The sequence below is a fragment of the Dipodomys spectabilis genome, unplaced genomic scaffold, assembly GCF_019054845.1.
Source record: "Dipodomys spectabilis isolate Male_0828 unplaced genomic scaffold, ASM1905484v1 ptg000001l, whole genome shotgun sequence".
Classification (NCBI taxonomy): domain Eukaryota; kingdom Metazoa; phylum Chordata; class Mammalia; order Rodentia; family Heteromyidae; genus Dipodomys; species Dipodomys spectabilis.
This window is the reverse complement of record NW_024870678.1, coordinates 33,850,612-33,869,652: the sequence shown is the minus strand read 5'-3', so window position 1 is coordinate 33,869,652 and position 19,041 is coordinate 33,850,612. Positions and strand designations below refer to the sequence as shown.

Here is a 19,041-nt window from a genome sequence, read left to right as displayed (position 1 = left end):
TATTCAGATTACTTTTTTTCCCACATACTTAGCACAAGCATAAGGGAGAGTCCAAGGTCATAGTACACAAGGTCATTCTCCCTTAATAAGACATAAGGTCAGAAGAAATCATCTGATGAACAGAGATCCTAATTTAAGAAATCTTAAATCCCATTTGAGAGACAGTTGCCATAAATGTGGAAATTATATGTTTTTCTGGGAATTGTTTTGAAGCATGTTTTTATCTCCTTAATATTCTCTCACATATTTAAAGTTGTTTTAACAATCATTAAAATTTAGACACTCTGATTATCTTTTCTACTCTGAAGAGCTAACTATGCTCTATAAATAAATGCATCAATTTTTTTCTATTGCTACATTTCCAAAAAGCATCAGATAAGTGGAATTAACCTAGTATCTATTAATCATTCAATACATATTTGTTAGAAAGAATATATAGCATATGAAATTACAGGTCTTTCATGAGCTAAAGACAAACTTTACAACTCTCAAATAATATTTACAATATAAACATCACAATGATCACATCAGAATGAAAGAAATCACAACATTCACAACACAATGTATTTCTTTTGGTTTTGCTATTGAAGTTTTTTCTTGAATTACTTATGTAGAACTCAAAATGTAACGACTTTGTCTATTGATGTTTTCCTTCAAGAATTCTGAAAAAGAAAAAAAAATAGTGCTTTATGCACAAAATAGTTGTATTTACAGTGTCTTAGTTTCACTTACTTGTCAACCTGTTTGGTAAACATCTTTTTGTCTTTGTCTTTTACTGACAAGGGATGATGGCTACCAGAATCAAGAGAGCCTTCTAGAAGACTGATTGTCACAAAGGAACTGGAATGTGAAAAGGCTCTCTAACTGGTCATCAATAATTATGTATTTACACCTTTCACAAGTAGCTAACCCACAGGCTTTCCTGCTCAAAGAACCTGTCTGAAGCCACTTTTCCCCAAGAAACATCTTATTTTACAAAGTCTGCTTATCATCTTTCTTAATTTGGTAGAGAAGGCTTCTTAATATTCATATTTTTTCAAGCAGTTGGATGTAAGCGGATTTCACCTTTAAGCAGAGGTCTCTCAAATGTCTACAAGTAATAAAGCATTGTTGGAGGAGATAGTTCCTCACTCCACACCTCTCTTAGAGACGAAGGGTAGTCAGTGGACAAAAGTAACTAATGGAACAGATAACGTTCAGATACCTTGTGACTTCTGAAAACCTTGTGACTTTTGAAAACCTTAGATAACCATACTAGGAACTGAGATGAGATGACAAATTAACTTGAGCCTGCACATGAGATTTATCTCCATACCCTGGTGAGAGCTGGAATACCTTCCGCTTCAAGTTTTATAAAGTTTTATTGGAACCAGCCACTCCCATTCATTTTATGTATTATCTGTGGCTGTTGTGTGCAATAAAAGGGTTTAAATAGTTGTAACAGAAGCCATCATAGCCTTTCAGAGAAAAAAAAATGCTAGCCATTAGTCTGGTGATGCATTGTCAAGTTTTATAAACAGATTTGCATGAGGTAATGTGAACAGTGTTTCCATAATCTTGGGGCAATGTATTTTGTATCTATGGTTATATGAAGTAATTTTGATAGCCAGCCCAGCACTTTGCAATACAAAAATCTGTGCATGCTTTCTCCACTCAGAACATATTTACAGTTAATGCTACTGGGATTTTAGTGCTTAAATACAATTCACAGCTCAATGTGTGACTTTCATTGCAATATGTTCACCATATTTCAAGGAAAGCAATTAGACCCAGAGTGTCTTGGTGTTTTAGGATCACGAGCCACTCTATCATTTGGTGATATTTCCCCACACTTAAATTAAATGAAGAGCTAACAGACAATCATAGGACTGACTGTTAAGTTAATAAAAGCAGCCTAGTACAGTTCCCCAAAAGGAAAGCCAGATTTTCTCCTGAGTGTGAATCAGGCTTCTCTGTTTTTCATCTCAATACAAGGACAGGAATAAGGCTGAATAAACTAGAAATACCAGACTAATACCAAACTGCTCATGGCAAGTTGTCTCTTTTATGTGATGGAACATTGTGAGAGTCATTTTTAGTTGTTTGCTGGGTTTGGCCTACTTCGGGTAGAGGCACCCATAGATGAGGCTCAGGGTAGAAACACTATTTAGTCCTGTGAGGTTTCTCACCAAGTGACTCCTCCCTACGTGTACATTCTGCTGATAGCTGAAGGAATACAGTAAAAGCGCAAGACACACTCACCACTAATCCTTAGCATTGGGCCAGAAAGCTTTTTCATCATTTTTCTAGCTCTTCAGGGAAGTCAGGAGATTCTCCCTCAGTGCTGCAGATCAGAAAGAGGAAATGGCGCATGTTAACACTGTCACCGGAGAAAGGCTCCAGAAGAGCTGTGACCACATAATGTCTAGATGATTCTTCTTGCTCTGTCCTGGCTATTGTTTGTGTTCTAAAACAATCATCTCTGAGAGTACTTATTACCCATGGATTTGTGCCTCAGCCTTCATATCTAAAATTATTAAATTAATGTCTTTTAATGAGAAAAGAAGAATCTTGTCTGATCTTACACAAACAGAATTATCCATAATATTCAGCATGTGCAAAAAAAAGTAAAAAAATAAATGAATAAAAAAGATAGTTGGGCGCCAGTGGGTCACGCCTGTAATCCTAGCAATTCAGGAGGCTGAGATCTGAGGATTGTGGTTCAAAGCCAGCCCAGGCAGGAAAGTCCGTGAAACTCTTATTCCAATAAACCACCAGAAAACCAGAAGTGACACTGTAGCTCAAGTGGTAGAGAGCTAGCCTTGAGCTGAAGAGCTGAGGGACAGCGCCCAGGCCCAGAGTTCAAGCCCCACAACCAACAAAAACAAAAACAAACAAAAAAGATTACTTCCTGCACTTGCGGGGGGTGGGGGTGTCTATGTTTGCTTATGTATGGAATTTAAATATACAAAATACTTTATGATTAAATTTGATAAGCATCTGAAGGGATCTGCACACATTTCTAAATTGCTAAAAGCCCTTTATATGCTTTTTAAAATCAACAGTTTTGATAACATGTTCCCAGAGTTAAAGGAGCCATCATTTTAACTCTGGTGCACAACAGCATCAACTGGAGTAGAGTCCTAAACAGCTACCAATCTCTAGATCTTACCCTCATAAGTACTGACTTCCTCGCAACTTCCCTAGGTTAACAGCCAGGCATCAGTATCTGAAAAATTGTTCAAGGTCACCTAATGTAGCCCACAGCTGAGAATGACCACCTCACATAAACAAGGAGTGTGTGTACATGCGTGTGTGTATACGCACACGCGTGCACACGTATGTGAGACAGAAAGGCAGGCAGACAGACAGAGGCCTCCATATGTAGCTTAACTTTTGAAGACTACTTGTCATTTCCTCATTGCAACTTCTCTGTCTTTACCTCCTCTTTCCATTCAGAATTGAGTTCAAGTATTTCTTCACAGCCATTTGTTTTCTAAGACGGGTGTAGTTGTCAGTGAATACAGCATCCGAGTGTCGTTTGATTAGTGCAGGGTCTTCTGAGATAGTACTGCTAAGAAATGTGAGAAAAACAGAAACCAAGGGCTTTAACAGGAAATGGCAAATACACCAAGATGTTCCAAGCCATTTTCTATAGAGTCTATTGGAATTCACTCATGGAGTTGTAAATGAATAGTACTTATATATGCATGTGTCTGGTGTCAATGAACAAACTGTATTTCCTTCATCCACAGTAAAACAAACATTATCAAAGAGATACTGATTTTTAAAAGGATGAATAACTTATCAACAAGGAAGATACAATTTGTAGATTGAGCGATGATAATATAGCTGATAAAAGCAATGAATTCTCTTTACCTAACTCGTTTTCCAATAAGGGATTCAAGGTACTTTTTAGCAGAAAGTTGACCAAGGAGTCTGCTGAAGTCACTAGTGAAAACTCCATCAGCATGTCTGGTGTTTCTAAAACAAGGAAGGAAAGACAATTCTATTTTGTAAATAGTTTTCTAGAATATTACATTGGCTTACACAGTAACAAAAAATCAGTTTCTTATGAAAGCTGCCCATTAAAATATTGTGGAAAGCAAAGTTTTCTAATACTCTAACATAAGGATGGTTTCTAGTCACTTGTATCTAGATATATTTTGAATCTCTAGCCTTGGGCTTTGAAAAATTAAAGAAACAAGTTATTTAGAACTAGTTTTCCTTACTATGCCCTAGAGGAGTCTTTTAAATTCATTTCTATAAAATGGTGCTGTAAGTATATAGTTTTCATATATCCGTGGTCTTTTTCTGCTACCCAAATGGAGGTACAGATAATGAAAAAATATGTTGACTGTCACAAATGAAGAAATATAGTGTATAGTTTGTTATTTTTTTCTACCAAAATACTTACAGGAAAAAATCTTTTAAGACAAAGAAGATTTTAGAGCCTATTCACTACTTTTCCAAGAAAATAAGAAATCATTTATACTTTGTGCTTAGAGTATTTGATCTATATTGAAAAGTTATTCTCGACAAGCATTTCTATGAATAAACAGCAGTAACTATTAGACACCTTTTGTTTACATAAAGGTGGGTCTATTTCCTCAGTTCCTCTTCTATCGGGAAATAATACATTCTATAGTTTTATCAGAATTGTCCCAATCAGTGATGTCAAAAATGATATGCAATAGAATGCAGATAAACCATGTGTTCATTATAGCTGGATATAAACTTTCTACACGAAAATCTCACATAGCTGTTACAGGTGATGTAAAGCATCTTGAACAGAGCCATAAAATAGAGAAATAGAGTGTTGTGATCCAGTACTATCTCTGTGGTGAGATGAAACTAGCCCATGTATATCTCCAAAATATATGTTCTAAATGAAATAGAGCAGTAAAAGCAAACCCACCTGGACACATCATAATAAGGTGTGTCATTTTCAGCCAATGCATTTTGCAAGATGTCAGCATCTGCTTTTAATGAAACTTGGTCAGGCTCATTTCCTCCTTCAAATTGGACTCTGTCTTCCGCCCTACAAGAAGGAGCACAATAGAAGTATAATTCACTTCTTTCTCAGAAGCTGGAACTCATGGTTTTTAACGATTTGAAATAAGATACCCAACACCATGGGAAATATCACTCCTCTACAATGTAAGAATTGGATAATGGCCTCTATGGTTAATGAAAATATCAAAAGTAAAGTTCTTATACTCTCATAGAGTAGATTCTATCAGCTCTTACAAGCTACATATACCAAACACAAATGCTACTTAACTTAGTCGTATCAAAGCATTAGATAAATATACTCTCTTGTATTCACTCCAATAAGAATATATTTACTTTGTAAAGTCAAATTTAATAGGTAGGTAGATTTTTAAACAAAGTAATAATCTGGAAAGAATTGACTATTCAGTGTAAAACCCAACAGTGATTCATGTATGTGGTGATATTTCATATCAATTGTCCAAAATACCTTTCAAGAGCTGAGTAGTAACTGCTTTTCTTCCCTCTAAAACCCTAAGCTTTGCTTATAAGTTTTACTTAGACATAATGTATTTCTCTGTATTGATAAAAATCCAAAGAATCTGCCCATTTATGAGTAGGTACTCAAAATGAGTAAATTTTTGTGAGCCTTCTGATCTTATACATTAACACAACTTTAATAAGGGATAAACCATGCTATATTGCAAGACTAATAATTGTCTGTCTATCTATTTATCCATCTATCTCAATCGAATGTATAACCCTGATGTAGATGCATGTACATCTTTAGTAAGGCACACTTTTAAAATTATACATGTGCCTATGTTCAGCAGTAGGGTGAACTTGCAAGGACTCTTAGCTATTGGTCAGCTTTTGAGGTCCTTGTGTGGCAATGGTAGATGTGAGGCCTGACAGTCGAAGCAGCCTTCAGCCTTCGTGTGATTGTTTGTGTGCTGTGATGCAACCATGCAGAGAGAAATGGTTCCCTTTCATTGTCAAGGTGAAAGAGAAGTTGGCTTTAAACAAACTTCACAGCAAACGCCAACAGCTGAGCAACCACTCACCCTGTTGAGCAAAGAAACAGGAATGGGCAAATAAGCAAAGAAACGATCATTCGCCCTTAGCTAGAGTGTTGTTTGTAAACTGGAAGGAAAACTCAAACTCATGTAGTTTTGATTTACTGTATACTCGTTTAACACACATCTATTCTACTGCAGTAAACGTCTCTTAGAGCTGTGGTATGTTCTATGAATTAGAAAGACACAACAAACAGTAAAACTAAGGATTTCTGATTCCCAATAAGCACATTCTAAGGGAGTGTATATTTTGTATACCAAGGAACACTCAATTTTTGATACTGAAAAAATGATTTTTTCCTAGCTCAATTTCTGACCAACATAAACTTATACATATTTCTTGAATAAACTATTATCTCATGACCATTTATTGATTGGTCTTAAAAATGAACCAAAATGACATATTTTCCTACCAGAAACTGAACTGAACTGAAACTAGAGTGCAAAAAAAATCATTACTTATTTAGTACTGATTTGAATGAAAGCCAATATCCCTTCGACCATGTTTGAGAATGGGATCTGCTTGTCTTTCAGAAATAACCACTAATTCTGTCTCTCATGCCTTCAAGGTTAATTAATAGGATTGGAAGAGTCAAGTTGCTTTAATGTTGGAAAAATGACTTGCTCAATACAGTCATAAAAAGACTGAAGTAAATAATACATCATTTTAAAACTTTCAGTGTCCAAAACAAAACACATAGGAAGTTCCCATTTAGCCCAGGGACTGTCCAAGTAGCTGACTGGAAGTCAACCATCTTTGTAAACTAGAAGGAAAAAGTAAGCTAATATAGTTCTAATGTATGGTTTTCTTAGTTGACATGAATCTATTTCCCTTCAGGTAAACTTACCTCAGAGCAGAAGGTGGTCCAAAAAGGGGCCAGGCCAATGTCTGAGAGAAGAGGACACTGAAAAGTGTCAGGAGCACCAGGAACTGGGGTTTGCTTCTGGCCTCCATCCCTGCGCCTTCACAGAGAGAAGCACGTCAGCTTTTCCAAGCACATGCAATTCTAAACATCTAGCATTTCTGAGTTAGGAAGAATAACTTTCATATTCAAGGAAAAGCTCAACTCCAATAGATAGAGTGACTTCCCCATCAACATTTTTTCTAGTGGCAGATGTTTGTGTAACGATTAGGATCCGTATTGTCTGCTGCCCTCGCTTGCCAGACACGTACTTGACCCGAGTGAATATTGGATGTCATGCTTCAGTTGTCCTGGAAATCATTTGGGAGATAGTATTTCTATAAGAACGGTGGCATCCACGTTTATTATCTTTTTGGGTAATGGTAATAGCTTCAAGAAGTGATTTTTTAACTTGAAATGTAGTGTCTGATTGCCATAAAATTTGGGTAGCTATTTAATTACTTTGCTACTTTGGTAAATTATGTATATATGCATGTGTAGTCAAGTGGATGTGAGTATGAATCTGATATGTAGATACACATCAGCATAAAAATGATTTTTCAGGAATATTTCTTTTTCATTCCTTCAGTAGTACTGGGAACTTTTTTCCTTAAGCCTGGGTTAAAACAACTTAACTCAATTAAGAATGAAAATGAATACCCCCAAATCACCGAACAGCACCTGTCACAACAAATTGTACTGTAGTCAGAAAAACATACTTAAAAAACAAAGCTTGTGTTTCTCACATTTGCTCTACTTAGCACATTTCATTTCTAAATTGTTTCTAGATTTTTTTTAAAAAGCAGGTGTTTTACTTCTTTTTGTTATGTTGCCTGTAGAAATGAAAGCGTTTGAAACTTAATTCCTTAAGTTTTTTCTTTAATCCCTTAGATTTAGTTTCACTTAAACAACACATAAAATAGTTCTTTAAAATAAGTTGAGAAGTTAACCAATATGCCAGGTCCTTCCATCAAAAACCTCTACACAAGCAAACAAAACCTACTTGAGTGAGTTTTTTTTTAAATCAGACTTAGTAAAGGAGTCAGCAAGATAAAGAATCTTCCAACCATAATCAGTCAGAAAACCCATTTTTATGAAAGAAATTGATACATTTCTATTCTTACCAGGTGACTAGAGAAAGTTATCTTTTGCTATTGCAAAAGAGGAACACTGTACAATTCTTTTCAAGAGGGAAGAAAATTCAATATCTTCTGAGAAAAGTTCCAGATGCAGGAAAAGAAAAAGGAGAAAGGAAAAGTTTCTACCTACCTTGCTAAGTATGGTGTTCTGAAGAGTCTTGTCTTCTGAGGCGTGTTGGAGAGCTGTCCTGGGTGCTGAAGTCCTGCGAGGCCTGGACTGGCTCCACCAGTGCTCAGCCCCTGGTACTAGCTAAGGGTTGGCTGCTCTTGGCAGCTTTGGCTCTGCAGTCCACCCTGACCAGCATTTCAACGTCCCTCGTTTTATAGGACTGGTGTTTAGGGCTGAGCAATCACAAAGCTCCCTGAAAGACGTCACAGTCGTAATCTCATGGGATGAATAGGTCTTGAAGTTCATATTAAATTGTCGTCATGTCTGATTTATAGAAATTGATAGTGAGTAACTTTGAGATGTAAGATAAAAAGAGGAAAACCACTTTTAAAACAGAGGTATCGAATTAGTATGAAATGCCTTAATAGTGAATTAGTTGCAGTGAATTTAGGGAATAGTTGTCATGTGAAAGCTAGGGCTGTAGGGCTGCTTCTGAAAAGTAAGGACTGCATACAGAAACAGAGATGGAAAGCAAAACAAAAAAATCCTGTTCACAATGCTCAGGGTGTGGTATTCTCCTTTATTACAAAGCATCACTTCTCCTATTCTATTCTTTTTTCTTTTGTACTACTGTAGACCTGACTTAGTCTTTCCTGAAATCCATCCTAATTTTAAAAGCTACTAAAAATAAATGTTCACATTTCTTGTCAATATACTTCCTTTACGTAAAGCTAATCCTAGGGGAAAAAGGTTCAGCAAAGGTTCAAAGATTTTCTCTGAGATAGTATAATATGAACAATCTTGTATAAAACAATCACAGTATTGCTATTTCATGTGTGTATAAAATGTAATTACCAATTCATTTAACATACACAATATTAAATGGTCCTAAAATGATTTTTTGCCAGCATGCCCCCAGGGACTGCGATTGTCTTCCTCTTTAAAAATTATTCTTATTTTCATTGAATTATTTCGAATTTCCCATCCCCACTCCAATACACACATCCACATCAGTGTTTGTTCAAACATTCCTGACTCACTCACTTTGCAGATAGTTTGCCTCAAAGAATTACTTGAAAAACATTCAAATAGCACTTTGATAGTTCATTTCTATTTGTGAGTTTTTAACTCACTATCTCCTAGCACACATTCAATGAGGATTTACGATAAAAATGCAGCTATCTGAAGAACTTCATAGGAAAGAAGGCAAAATGCTATCCTTCCTTTTATTTATTTATTTAAAAAAAATCTGGCATGTGTATTCTCCTATTTTCTAAAATACAATCATTCCTAAAGGGAACACAGCTCCAAAACCTTCTTCCTTTTTTCTACTTTAAGATTTTAGGATCTATTTGCTGCTTTCAGAGTTAGACTGATCCAGTAAAAGATATCTTGCTGCACTTAATCATATTTTCTAATCCAGTTACAAGAAAAATTAAATGAATTAAATTTTAAAATGTCTGGAAATTTGTTCCCGAGTTGACAGCTCTGACTTAAGCCAGAGTTCCTGTGGCTTAATTCCAGGAAATCTTTTTTTTAACTGATTATTACAAACTAAAGTTGAAATAGTCCTCATATGGAGTTGTTTCCCCTGAGCTCTTTGCCACCCAATTCTCAGAGCAGCAATTTTGTTTAAGAACAGCAAGAGCAACGTAAGCTGATTAGAAGCCACAGACAAATGAATGCTGAAAGGGAAGCCAGAAGAAAAAAAAAGACATAAAAGTTGATTATTACTTGGTCTAAGCAAGCATTAAGCATTCACCAAGAGTGACTGTTGTAGATTTCTCTGATAGTAAAGACAATTTCTACCATTATAATAATAAAACACAAAAGTAAAGACGCAAAATAGTTCAATTCTATTACCTCTGAATAAAAACAAAACAAATCAAAGACCTCCATTTTTTGGCACAAGTTGAACAAGGAAAGCAGAACCATTTCAAAATGGAATTATAGCACCACCTTCAGGATCTAAATCTTAATTCACAGCTTTTATGGAATTTCTTTTTTTCAAAGAAATAGAGACTAGCTGGGCGCTGGTGGCTCACGCCTGTAATCCTAGCTACTCAGGAGGCTAAGATCTGAGGATCATAGAGAAAAGCCAGCCCAGGCAGGAAAGTCTGTGAGACTCTTATTGCCAATTGACCACCAGAAAACAGGAAGTGGTGCTGTGGCTCAAGTGGTAGAACTCTCTCCTTCAGCTAAAGAGCTCAGGGACAGCACCCAGGCCCAGAGTTCAAGCCCCATGACTGACAAAAAATAGATAGATAGATAGATAGATAGATAGATAGATAGATAGATAGATAGATAGATAGATAGATAGATAGAAATAGAATCTAAACCACATGCCATTTAACTGGCTGACTTGGGGAAGCTTCCAGAAAATAATTTAAAAACAAAAGACTATAGTTGAATTTATCCAAAATACTGAATTACCATAAGACTCAATCAATACAACTGTGAGTTTATTGGTGAAATCTGCTTAATCCCTACTTCACACATCTTTCTGGAATTTTCCCACACCTCCAACAAAATTTTATCTCCTGCAGTTTCTCAGCAAAGCATTGTTTGTAACAAGAAGAACTCTCTCTCATCTTCACCGGGAAAAGAAATCTGTAAACAAGCAAACAAAAAGCTTCATCTACAAATTTAGGTAAACTGATGCCCAGAGTGTCTAAGTAAATTTCCCCAGTCACTCAAGTGGTGGGTAGTTGAGTGTAGTCAGAAGGACGTGGAAGCTGCGCCTTCTAATCTTGATGTGGGAGGAGGCTTTCCAGCAGGAACGGAGGTTCTGCAGCTACAACTGTCGTCGCGGCTGCTGCTAACATGCCAGACAGGGCCGCAAAAACAGTTACATCTCCTCCTCCCTTTGTTCCACCAACAGAGTCAATGTCGGGGTCAGAGAACCCACATTCGCAACTCAAATGTGCTCTGTGTAGAAAGGTGAGATGGAAGAGTTGAGGCTTATGCAGAAATTTGGAGTCATCTTTGAGTTCTAACTGCTAAGAGCTACTGTGGGGCTGGCAGGGAGGATGGTCTCAGTTGTGCACACAGATGTGTGTGTGTGTGTGTGTGTGTGTGTGTTTAAATGAGAGAGAGAGAGAGAGAAAGAGAGAGAGAGATTGTGGGGCTGGGGTCCTTATTGCTGGTCAGGAGGATGCGTCTCAGCTGTGCACACGGGGGGGCTGTATGCGTGTGTGTGTGTGTGTGTGTGCGTGTGTGTGAATGAGAGAGAGAGTGCACAGGCTTGGGCTGCCTAATTCACCGCCAGCCCTGAGCGTGCCTCTGTCCATCTTGGAGGTGGCACTGTGCCCACAGGCAACTGGGCAAAGCCCTCTGCGTGCATGGCTCTCAAGGGAGAACGCCATCTGTATGTTGAAGTAGTTGAAAAATGAGGAGTAGCTGTGACACGTGGGAGTCAGAGGCCAGGTAGCCGTGAGCGCACCGACTGCGCTCAGGAGACGCGGAGAGGCTGGCCCACTGCGCTCCGCAGCGCCCTGTGCGCCTGGCGAGACAGTGGAGCTGCAGCCAGCACCGGGCAAGGCCGTGCGCACCCACAGCCGCCACTCCTGTGCTCTGGACTAACATACGTCTGCCAGTTTCTGCTCTAGAGCTTCCTGTTCGGAAAGATAATCATAAGAATTGGCCTTAATACGAACAGATCCTATCGGTTTCCATAGCTACATTGTACTGGGAAATACATGCTTTTTGTGAATCTACCTGTGTGTGTCCATAATTTTACACAATGTGATACAGTATACATAACTTTACACAATGTGATTCAGTATACATAATAAGCTATGTATAGTTATGGGTAACTACAATTATATAAAATGCATATAATACATAATATGCTGTGCATAGATGCATATACTAAGTATACACATATCTGATACATATTTGAGTATATTTGTATATCATATATGTATATTTACAATATTTATATTGTGTATTAAAAGGAATTTTAAAACACATTTAAAGAATATATTATTTACAATAATCATGACTAATATTCGTGTAATTATAGTAATTATTTAATAAAATCATGCATATTCCTTTTATTAGTATGATTATATAATGTTGATTTATTAATATAATTAATATTTACTTAGAATTAATATAAAGTATATGCATACATACTCTTAAAATTTTTTTAATCAAAACAGGTGACATTGATCAAGATGCACTGTATTCATAAACTACTTTGTTGTTTTTGTTGGGGGGGGGGTTGGTTTTGGTTTTGAAACCTGGTCCACAGGAGCAAGTCCTGGGCATTTACTTATTTCTTTTTAGTTTATTTTTTAAGTTATCCTTAAGTCATCCTTATTTTTTAAGTTATTGTTTTCTGTTAGTTTTTTAAATTTATGTTTTCTTCAATGTTTTGGCAGAAATGGATGGAAAGGGAAGCTGTTGTGTTCAGTGACATAAGCCAGGAACAGAAAGACAATGCCGCAGGAACTCATGGAAGTGTGGAATCCCAAATCGTTGATTGCAGGAAGATAAGGGCACAGTGATGGTTATCAGAGACGGGGTGTGGGGGGGGAGTGCTGAGGGCGATGGACTGAGGGTCCTCCAGGCTTTGAAAGCAAGAGCAAGTCCCCTCCACAGCCCCTTCCCCTTCTTCTCGAGGTGAATCCAGGAGCACCCTAAGGAGAGGACAGCCATAGACTACAAGGAACAAAGTTCCAACCAAGTTGAATCTCTTGTTATTAGTAATGGAATGCTGAGTAATCAGAGCTGTTTGTTTTAATTGTTTTTATCTAGAAAAATTGGAATTTGTTTCCCAGGTTTCTTATCATCTTATTGGGTCAATGGCTAGGACATTATAAGGTGAAAGTGAGTGAAGAGAGTATGTATATGTACACTAGTTGTGTTGTTCCCCACTGGTGGGAATTTGTGTGTGGATTGACGAATGGACGGTCCAACCCTGCTCCCTTATGCTGTGCATTGAAATGAACACTGCTACAAGAAATAGCAAAGCTTGGAGACACTCTAGGCCACAGTGTAGGAACTGAGTGCTGTGCTCTGTTGGGGTAGACCTCAAATGCCACCCGGAGGTTACAGCGAGGAAGGGGCTGCCAAGGGCAACCTGTCCAGTGTTCACGTGTGGCTCTACCAGGAGCTCAGCTCTCATTGGCTGTTGGAGCAAATGGATGCTGACCCTCTTAGCCAGTCAGTGCAAGTCCCAAGTTCCAAGCAACTTCCAAAAGCTAAGATGCTACTTAGGGGCAATAAAGGTAGGATGGGAGGAGGGCAATTCTGAGAAGATAGATACTTACAGATGAGAAATACTGCATCCTCTCAGACAGGACTAGGATTCTATTTTCTGTGGTAACAGAGGAGATGATAATCAGAGCACAGGCTGTGGAATGAAATCATTTTTGGTACCTCATGCTGTGTGTCCTGTGGATATCTGTGCTTTTAGTTTACAAATGACTTTGAATTTGGGGCAATCATAGTTTGACTAAGAGGAACAAAGGTCCTATGTCTTATTTAGTATCTAAATTAATTGAAAACTGATGCTGAGACGGAGTCCTGGTAACGCTGAGCTCTGCTCTACGAATGGAAGATGGAGGCGGGGCTGCCCTGGCTGCGGGCAGCACTGTGCCCTGTCCACCACATGGCCCCCTGGGCTATTCCACCTGGCCTCTAGCTTTGACATGGGCTTCCTGGTTGGAATCATCTGTAAATTAATCATTGTAGAAGCTTGGTGGAAGATCCTTCTAGCCCCAAGCAGGGTCTGTCAGAGTTCTGAGCAATTGATTTTTGAAGGTTGTGACTGAAACACAGAGTTGAAGGCCACTCAGGCCCTGGACACCACCCGAGTCCTTTCCAGAAGCAGGCTTGGATCGATCGCCAAGACTTGTCTAGAGAAAAGGTCAACGCTCTGCTTGAATCCCCACCCACAGCCTGGCCAGGGACTCCCTGCAGTAGCTTAACCCCTCTCCGGAGGGAAACCTCAAAGGAGGCCAGAGACAAACTCAACTCATCCCCTACCTCTCTACCTCCTTGGAGCTCCCAGCACCTGGCCTAGGCAAGGGACTCTCACTGTCTAGGAAGCAAGAGCTAGGGCTTATTTGATGGATTCTTCCCCCTTGGCAGCCTCCTCCTCCTCCCCCTCCCTCTCCTCCTCCTCCCCCTCCTCCTCTCCCTCCTCTTCCTCCTTCCTTAATTACCACACTAATACCCTGTATCTGAAATTATTTCACTGCATTTGGCAGTCTGGAAGACCAATATCCTAATTACTTTCTTTTTTAAAAAAATATTTATTTATGTATTGCTTTTTTGAAGGTTTTTCCCCCTTTTTTGTTGTCATAAATGTGACATACTGAGTGGTTACAGTTATATAAGTCGGCTCATGCGTATGTTTCTTTTTGGTCAATGTCATTCCTTCCTTCTCTGAGATTTTCCCTCCCATCCCTACCCACAGGTGGTACAGTTCATTTCCCACGTAGTACCTAGTGTGTACCACTGATGCATTCGTTCACCTATTGGGCCTCTGTTTCTGTGCTGCCCTTTCATTTATGTTTTTAGACTTTATTTTATTTTGTGGTAAAGTTGCTGTACAGAGAGGTTAGCATTACATGAGTAAGGTAATGACTACATTTCTTGTCAAACATTGTTACTCTCTCCTTCATTTTTCTCCCCCTTTTCCTCCCACCCCAATTCCCCCACCAAATTGTAAAGTTCATCTCCAATCTAGTGTCTTGTGAGGATCACTGTTGCATTGGTTTACCCTTTGTCTTTGTTCACCATTTTGTTATTCCTTTTTCCTTCCCCAAATCAGATAAACATACATATAGGCAAGACACGGGGTACCAGAATCAAAAACAGTGACTACGTTAAGTAGTTATACGAAGAGGCTTGGGTGATAAGTGAAAGCATCTTGATCAATGTCCCTTCTGTCTTTCTCCCCATCTGCCCCTCCCATCCCTGTCCTCAAGCTACATAGTTCAATTTTCACATAATGTACATTGAATATAATGACTATATTTGCTCAGACTTCCTCCCTCCATTCGTGTGCCCCACCATCCGCCTCTTCCTCCCTACAGCATCTCCGTAATTAATTGTGTTAATGGTTCAGTTCATTAGTTATTCAAAGGACTTATATCATTGGATCCTAGTATATGCCATCCTTTAGTCAATTTGTTTGTGTGTAGATGATACGACCTGGTGTATATTATCATGTACATTTGTATTGTAGCTCTAACTTTCACATATAAGAGAATATCTCTGTCTCTCCACTTGTCTTCTTCAGTTAACATAATTTTGTCTAAGCCCATCCATTTTCCTGAAAATGATACATTATACTTTCTGTTAGATAAGTAAAATTCCATTTTTTTTTTGGTGTGTGTGTGGGGTTGGTCATGGGGCTTGAACTCTGGGCACTGTCCCTCAGTTCTTCAGCTCAAGGCTATTGCTCTACCACTTGAGCCACAGCGCCACTTCCATTTTTCTGGTGGCTTATTGGAGATAAGAGTCTCACGGACTTTCCTGTGGCTGGCTTTGAACCTCGATCTTCACATCTCAGCCTCCTGAGTAGCTAGGATTACAGGCATGAGCCACCAGTGCCCAGCTCTTTTTTAAAGTCTTTTTAAAACTATCTTTAAGTAGTTGTACAAAGGAGTTGGCATTTAACAAAGCAGTTTATGAATAAAATATATCTTGGTCAATCTTCCATCCATCTCGCTCTTACCCACCCCTTCCTTCACTCTTCCTACTTTTGTAGGATATACACTGGATGTTTAACTTCATTCTCCCCTTCTTCTCATCTTCATCCCTTCTCTCTTCTCACCCCACATGCTTCCTGTATTTTATTTTGCCCAACTTTGACTTTCCCTTTCTTAGGAATTGTACCATTTGAGTTCTACCTTGCATCTACCCATATTTCAGTTAATACATTTGTGAATACTTCCATACCACCCAACATATTTACTTGTAAGTTTAACGCTATATCTAGCTTCCACATATAAAAAAAATTCATCCTTTATATCTCTGTACCTCACTTACTTCACTACTTAACATAATTTCTTCCAGTTCTTTCCATTTCTTTACAAATGGTAGAACATCATTCTTTCTAATGGATAAGTAAAATTCCATTTTATATATATATATATATATATATATATATATATATATATATATATGCCACATTTTCTTGATCCATCCATGCACTGCAAGGTCACTGGATGATTCCATACCTTGGCACTGGGGAATAGTGCTGCAATGAACATGGTTGTGCTGGTGGCTTTACTGTATCCTGGTCCTGGTCATTCACGCAGACAATTACAAACCAGGATACTGTACCACATTTTCTTAATCCATTCATTGGTTGTAGGGCACTTGGATTATTATAGTACCTGGCTATCATAATTAATGCAGCAACAAATATGGATGAACAAGTTCTCTTACCATATCCTAACTTGTAATATTCCAGGTAGATGCCCAGGCGTGGTATCACTGGATTATAGTAGTTCTATGCTTAGTATTTTAAGGAATCTCAAAATAACCTTCCAGAGTCATTATACTAGTTTACATTCCCACCAGTAGTGTAACAGGGTCACTTTCCCCCTATATCACCACTATTATTTGTTGCTGTTCATAGATGATTGTTTTCTTGATGCTGACCAATCTTACTGGGAGGAGATCGAATCTCAGTATTATTTTGATTTGCATTTCCAGGGATGTGAAGTCTTTCCTCATCGGTTTATTGGCTAATCTTTTTTTAATGAGATGTCTATTTGGCTCTTTTGCCCATTTATTAATTAGTTATTGATTTGGGTGGGGCAGGTTAGTTTCTTGAGCTCCTTGGATATTCTGCATATTAGGCCTTTGTTGGATATAAAACTGGTAAAGATCTCCTACTATGTAAGCTGCCTTCTTAGTTTAGTAAGTATGTCCTTAGCTGTGCAGAAACTTTTTAGTTTTCCCATTTATTGATTCCCTCCAATTTGCTGAGCCTTTGGAACTCTACACAGCAAGTTCCTGCCTATGCCAATAAATTCTATTTCTCCCCTCAGCCCTTCCTCTAATAGTTCAAGATTTCAGGTCTGACATTGCAGTCTTTGACCCATTTTGAGATGATAGTGGTGCAAAGTAACTGACAGAAATTCAATTTCAGTCTTCCCAACAACATTTTTTGAAGAGGCTGTCTTTTTGCCAACATTATGTTTGGCTTCCCTGTCAAATATTGGTTGGATGTCAGTATATGGGTTTGTTTCTGAGTCTTCCAGTCTATTTTGTTGGTCTTCAGACCTGTTTTGTGCCAGCACCAAACTGTGTTTGTTATTAGAACTCTATAGAGGCCCTTCACTTCCTTAGTTAGGTTTATTTCTAGTTGGGTTTTTTTTGAGACTATTGGTAATAGAATTGTTTTTCTGATTTCTCTGTCTCTCTCTTTGTCTCTCTCTGTCTCTCTCTGTCTCTCTCTGTCTCTCTGTCTCTCTCTTCCTTCTCATTGTTGGTACACAAAAAAGCTACTGATTTTTGTGAGTTAATTTTGTGTCCTGCTACTTTCTCAAAGTTATTGATCAGCTCACTCTAGGAGCTTGGAGGTAGTGTTTTCAGAATAAGATCATGTCATCCATAAATACAGTGTCCTAATTTCTGATTGATGAAACCATCATTTGCAGCTAAAAGGAACTCAGGATGATTTAGTTCTGTCACTTGCTTTTGAAAGATCATAGCAATTCCATTCCCAAAATGGCAAGTAGTGACTTAGAACCAGAAACAGAGCTGAGATTGGGATTCTCTTTCTGGGTAGACTATGAAGCTATCTAATGAGTGCCAGCACTGCCAAAGGGATGTGCCCTGTCAACAGAAGTAACAGGAAGCCAGGGAAGGCACGTATGGCCATCTGGCAGCTAGAATATCTAGATTTACCATGGATGCCTGATTAATATGTATTGATGATATTAGCTGGCAGTTAAGGCCACTAATTTACATTTGTTTGGAAATAGGTCTTGTCTCAAATTACAACCAAATGAGGCTCTGGTTGAGCAGCATCAGGACTGGGAATCAACCATTATATATATTTATATATACAAGTTCTCTTTCTGGTCCTACTTGCTTTGGGGTATCTCAAAGAACTACCGTGAAGGGGAAAAAAGGAAAATAGCTAGTTTTTCTATTGAAGTAATTCTGAATCTAATTATTCTTCTCTATACAGAAAAAGGACTGTTCTCAGCCTTTTTCTTGAGACAGGGATAAGAATTCAATTCTTCTGATGATACCTGCATTTCTAGGCCTAAATATCAGTGATCTTTGGCCGTTGTGCTTACATGCATAGTAGTTCTTAAGATTTAAAAAGGGGAAAATGGCTACGTAGGAGGCTGAGATCTGAGGATCATGGTTCAGAGGTAACCCAGTCAGGAAAATCTGTGAGACTGTTATCTCCAAATAAGCACAAAAAGCCAAAAGTGGAGCTTTTGTGGCTTAAGTGATTGAGCTCTAGCATGAGCACAAAAGCTCAAGGATAGATCCCAGGCCAGAGTTCAAGCCCTAGGACCCCCCAAAGTAGGGCTGGGGAATAAATGACAAAACTGAACATTCCCTAAAGAAGAACCAGCCGCCATTATCTCTTCCATATGGGATCAGCAGAGTGAGAGCCACACATCATCTCCTGAATGCCAAGCTCTTCTCAACAACGTCTCCAAGTGACCTGTCTTTGTCATCAGATGCGGCCAGCCAATAAGTAGAATAGGAACTCAGGAACTGAAGGATGGAAGTAAGAGAGGCCTTATCTACCTTCATTTTCAGTGACCTACCTGAAGATTTAGTGTTTTCCTCCTGAAATTCTGGGCATGCACATTTGCAGAGCTTTCTCACTAGAAGAACAAAGCTTCCAC

At 38.5% G+C, this 19,041-nt stretch overlaps 1 protein-coding gene across 2 annotated transcripts; it reads right to left on the bottom strand.

The window, feature by feature from the left end:
• Positions 1-272: 272 nt before the first annotated feature.
• On the bottom strand, positions 273-7,002 carry LOC122099016 (vasoactive intestinal peptide). 2 transcript variants are annotated; one of them, XM_042669623.1, is made up of 6 exons: positions 6,896-7,002; positions 4,898-5,020; positions 3,859-3,963; positions 3,422-3,553; positions 2,242-2,323; positions 273-662 (listed from the first exon to the last, which is right to left on the bottom strand). In XM_042669623.1, the coding sequence occupies exons 1-5, from the start codon at positions 7,000-7,002 to the stop codon at positions 2,278-2,280; spliced, it is 513 nt and encodes a 170-aa protein (XP_042525557.1). In that variant the 3' UTR covers positions 273-662; positions 2,242-2,277. The 2 variants fall into 2 exon arrangements, with proteins under 2 accessions (XP_042525557.1, XP_042525616.1); XM_042669682.1 differs by having other exon boundaries at positions 3,422-3,550.
• Positions 7,003-19,041: the final 12,039 nt, after the last annotated feature.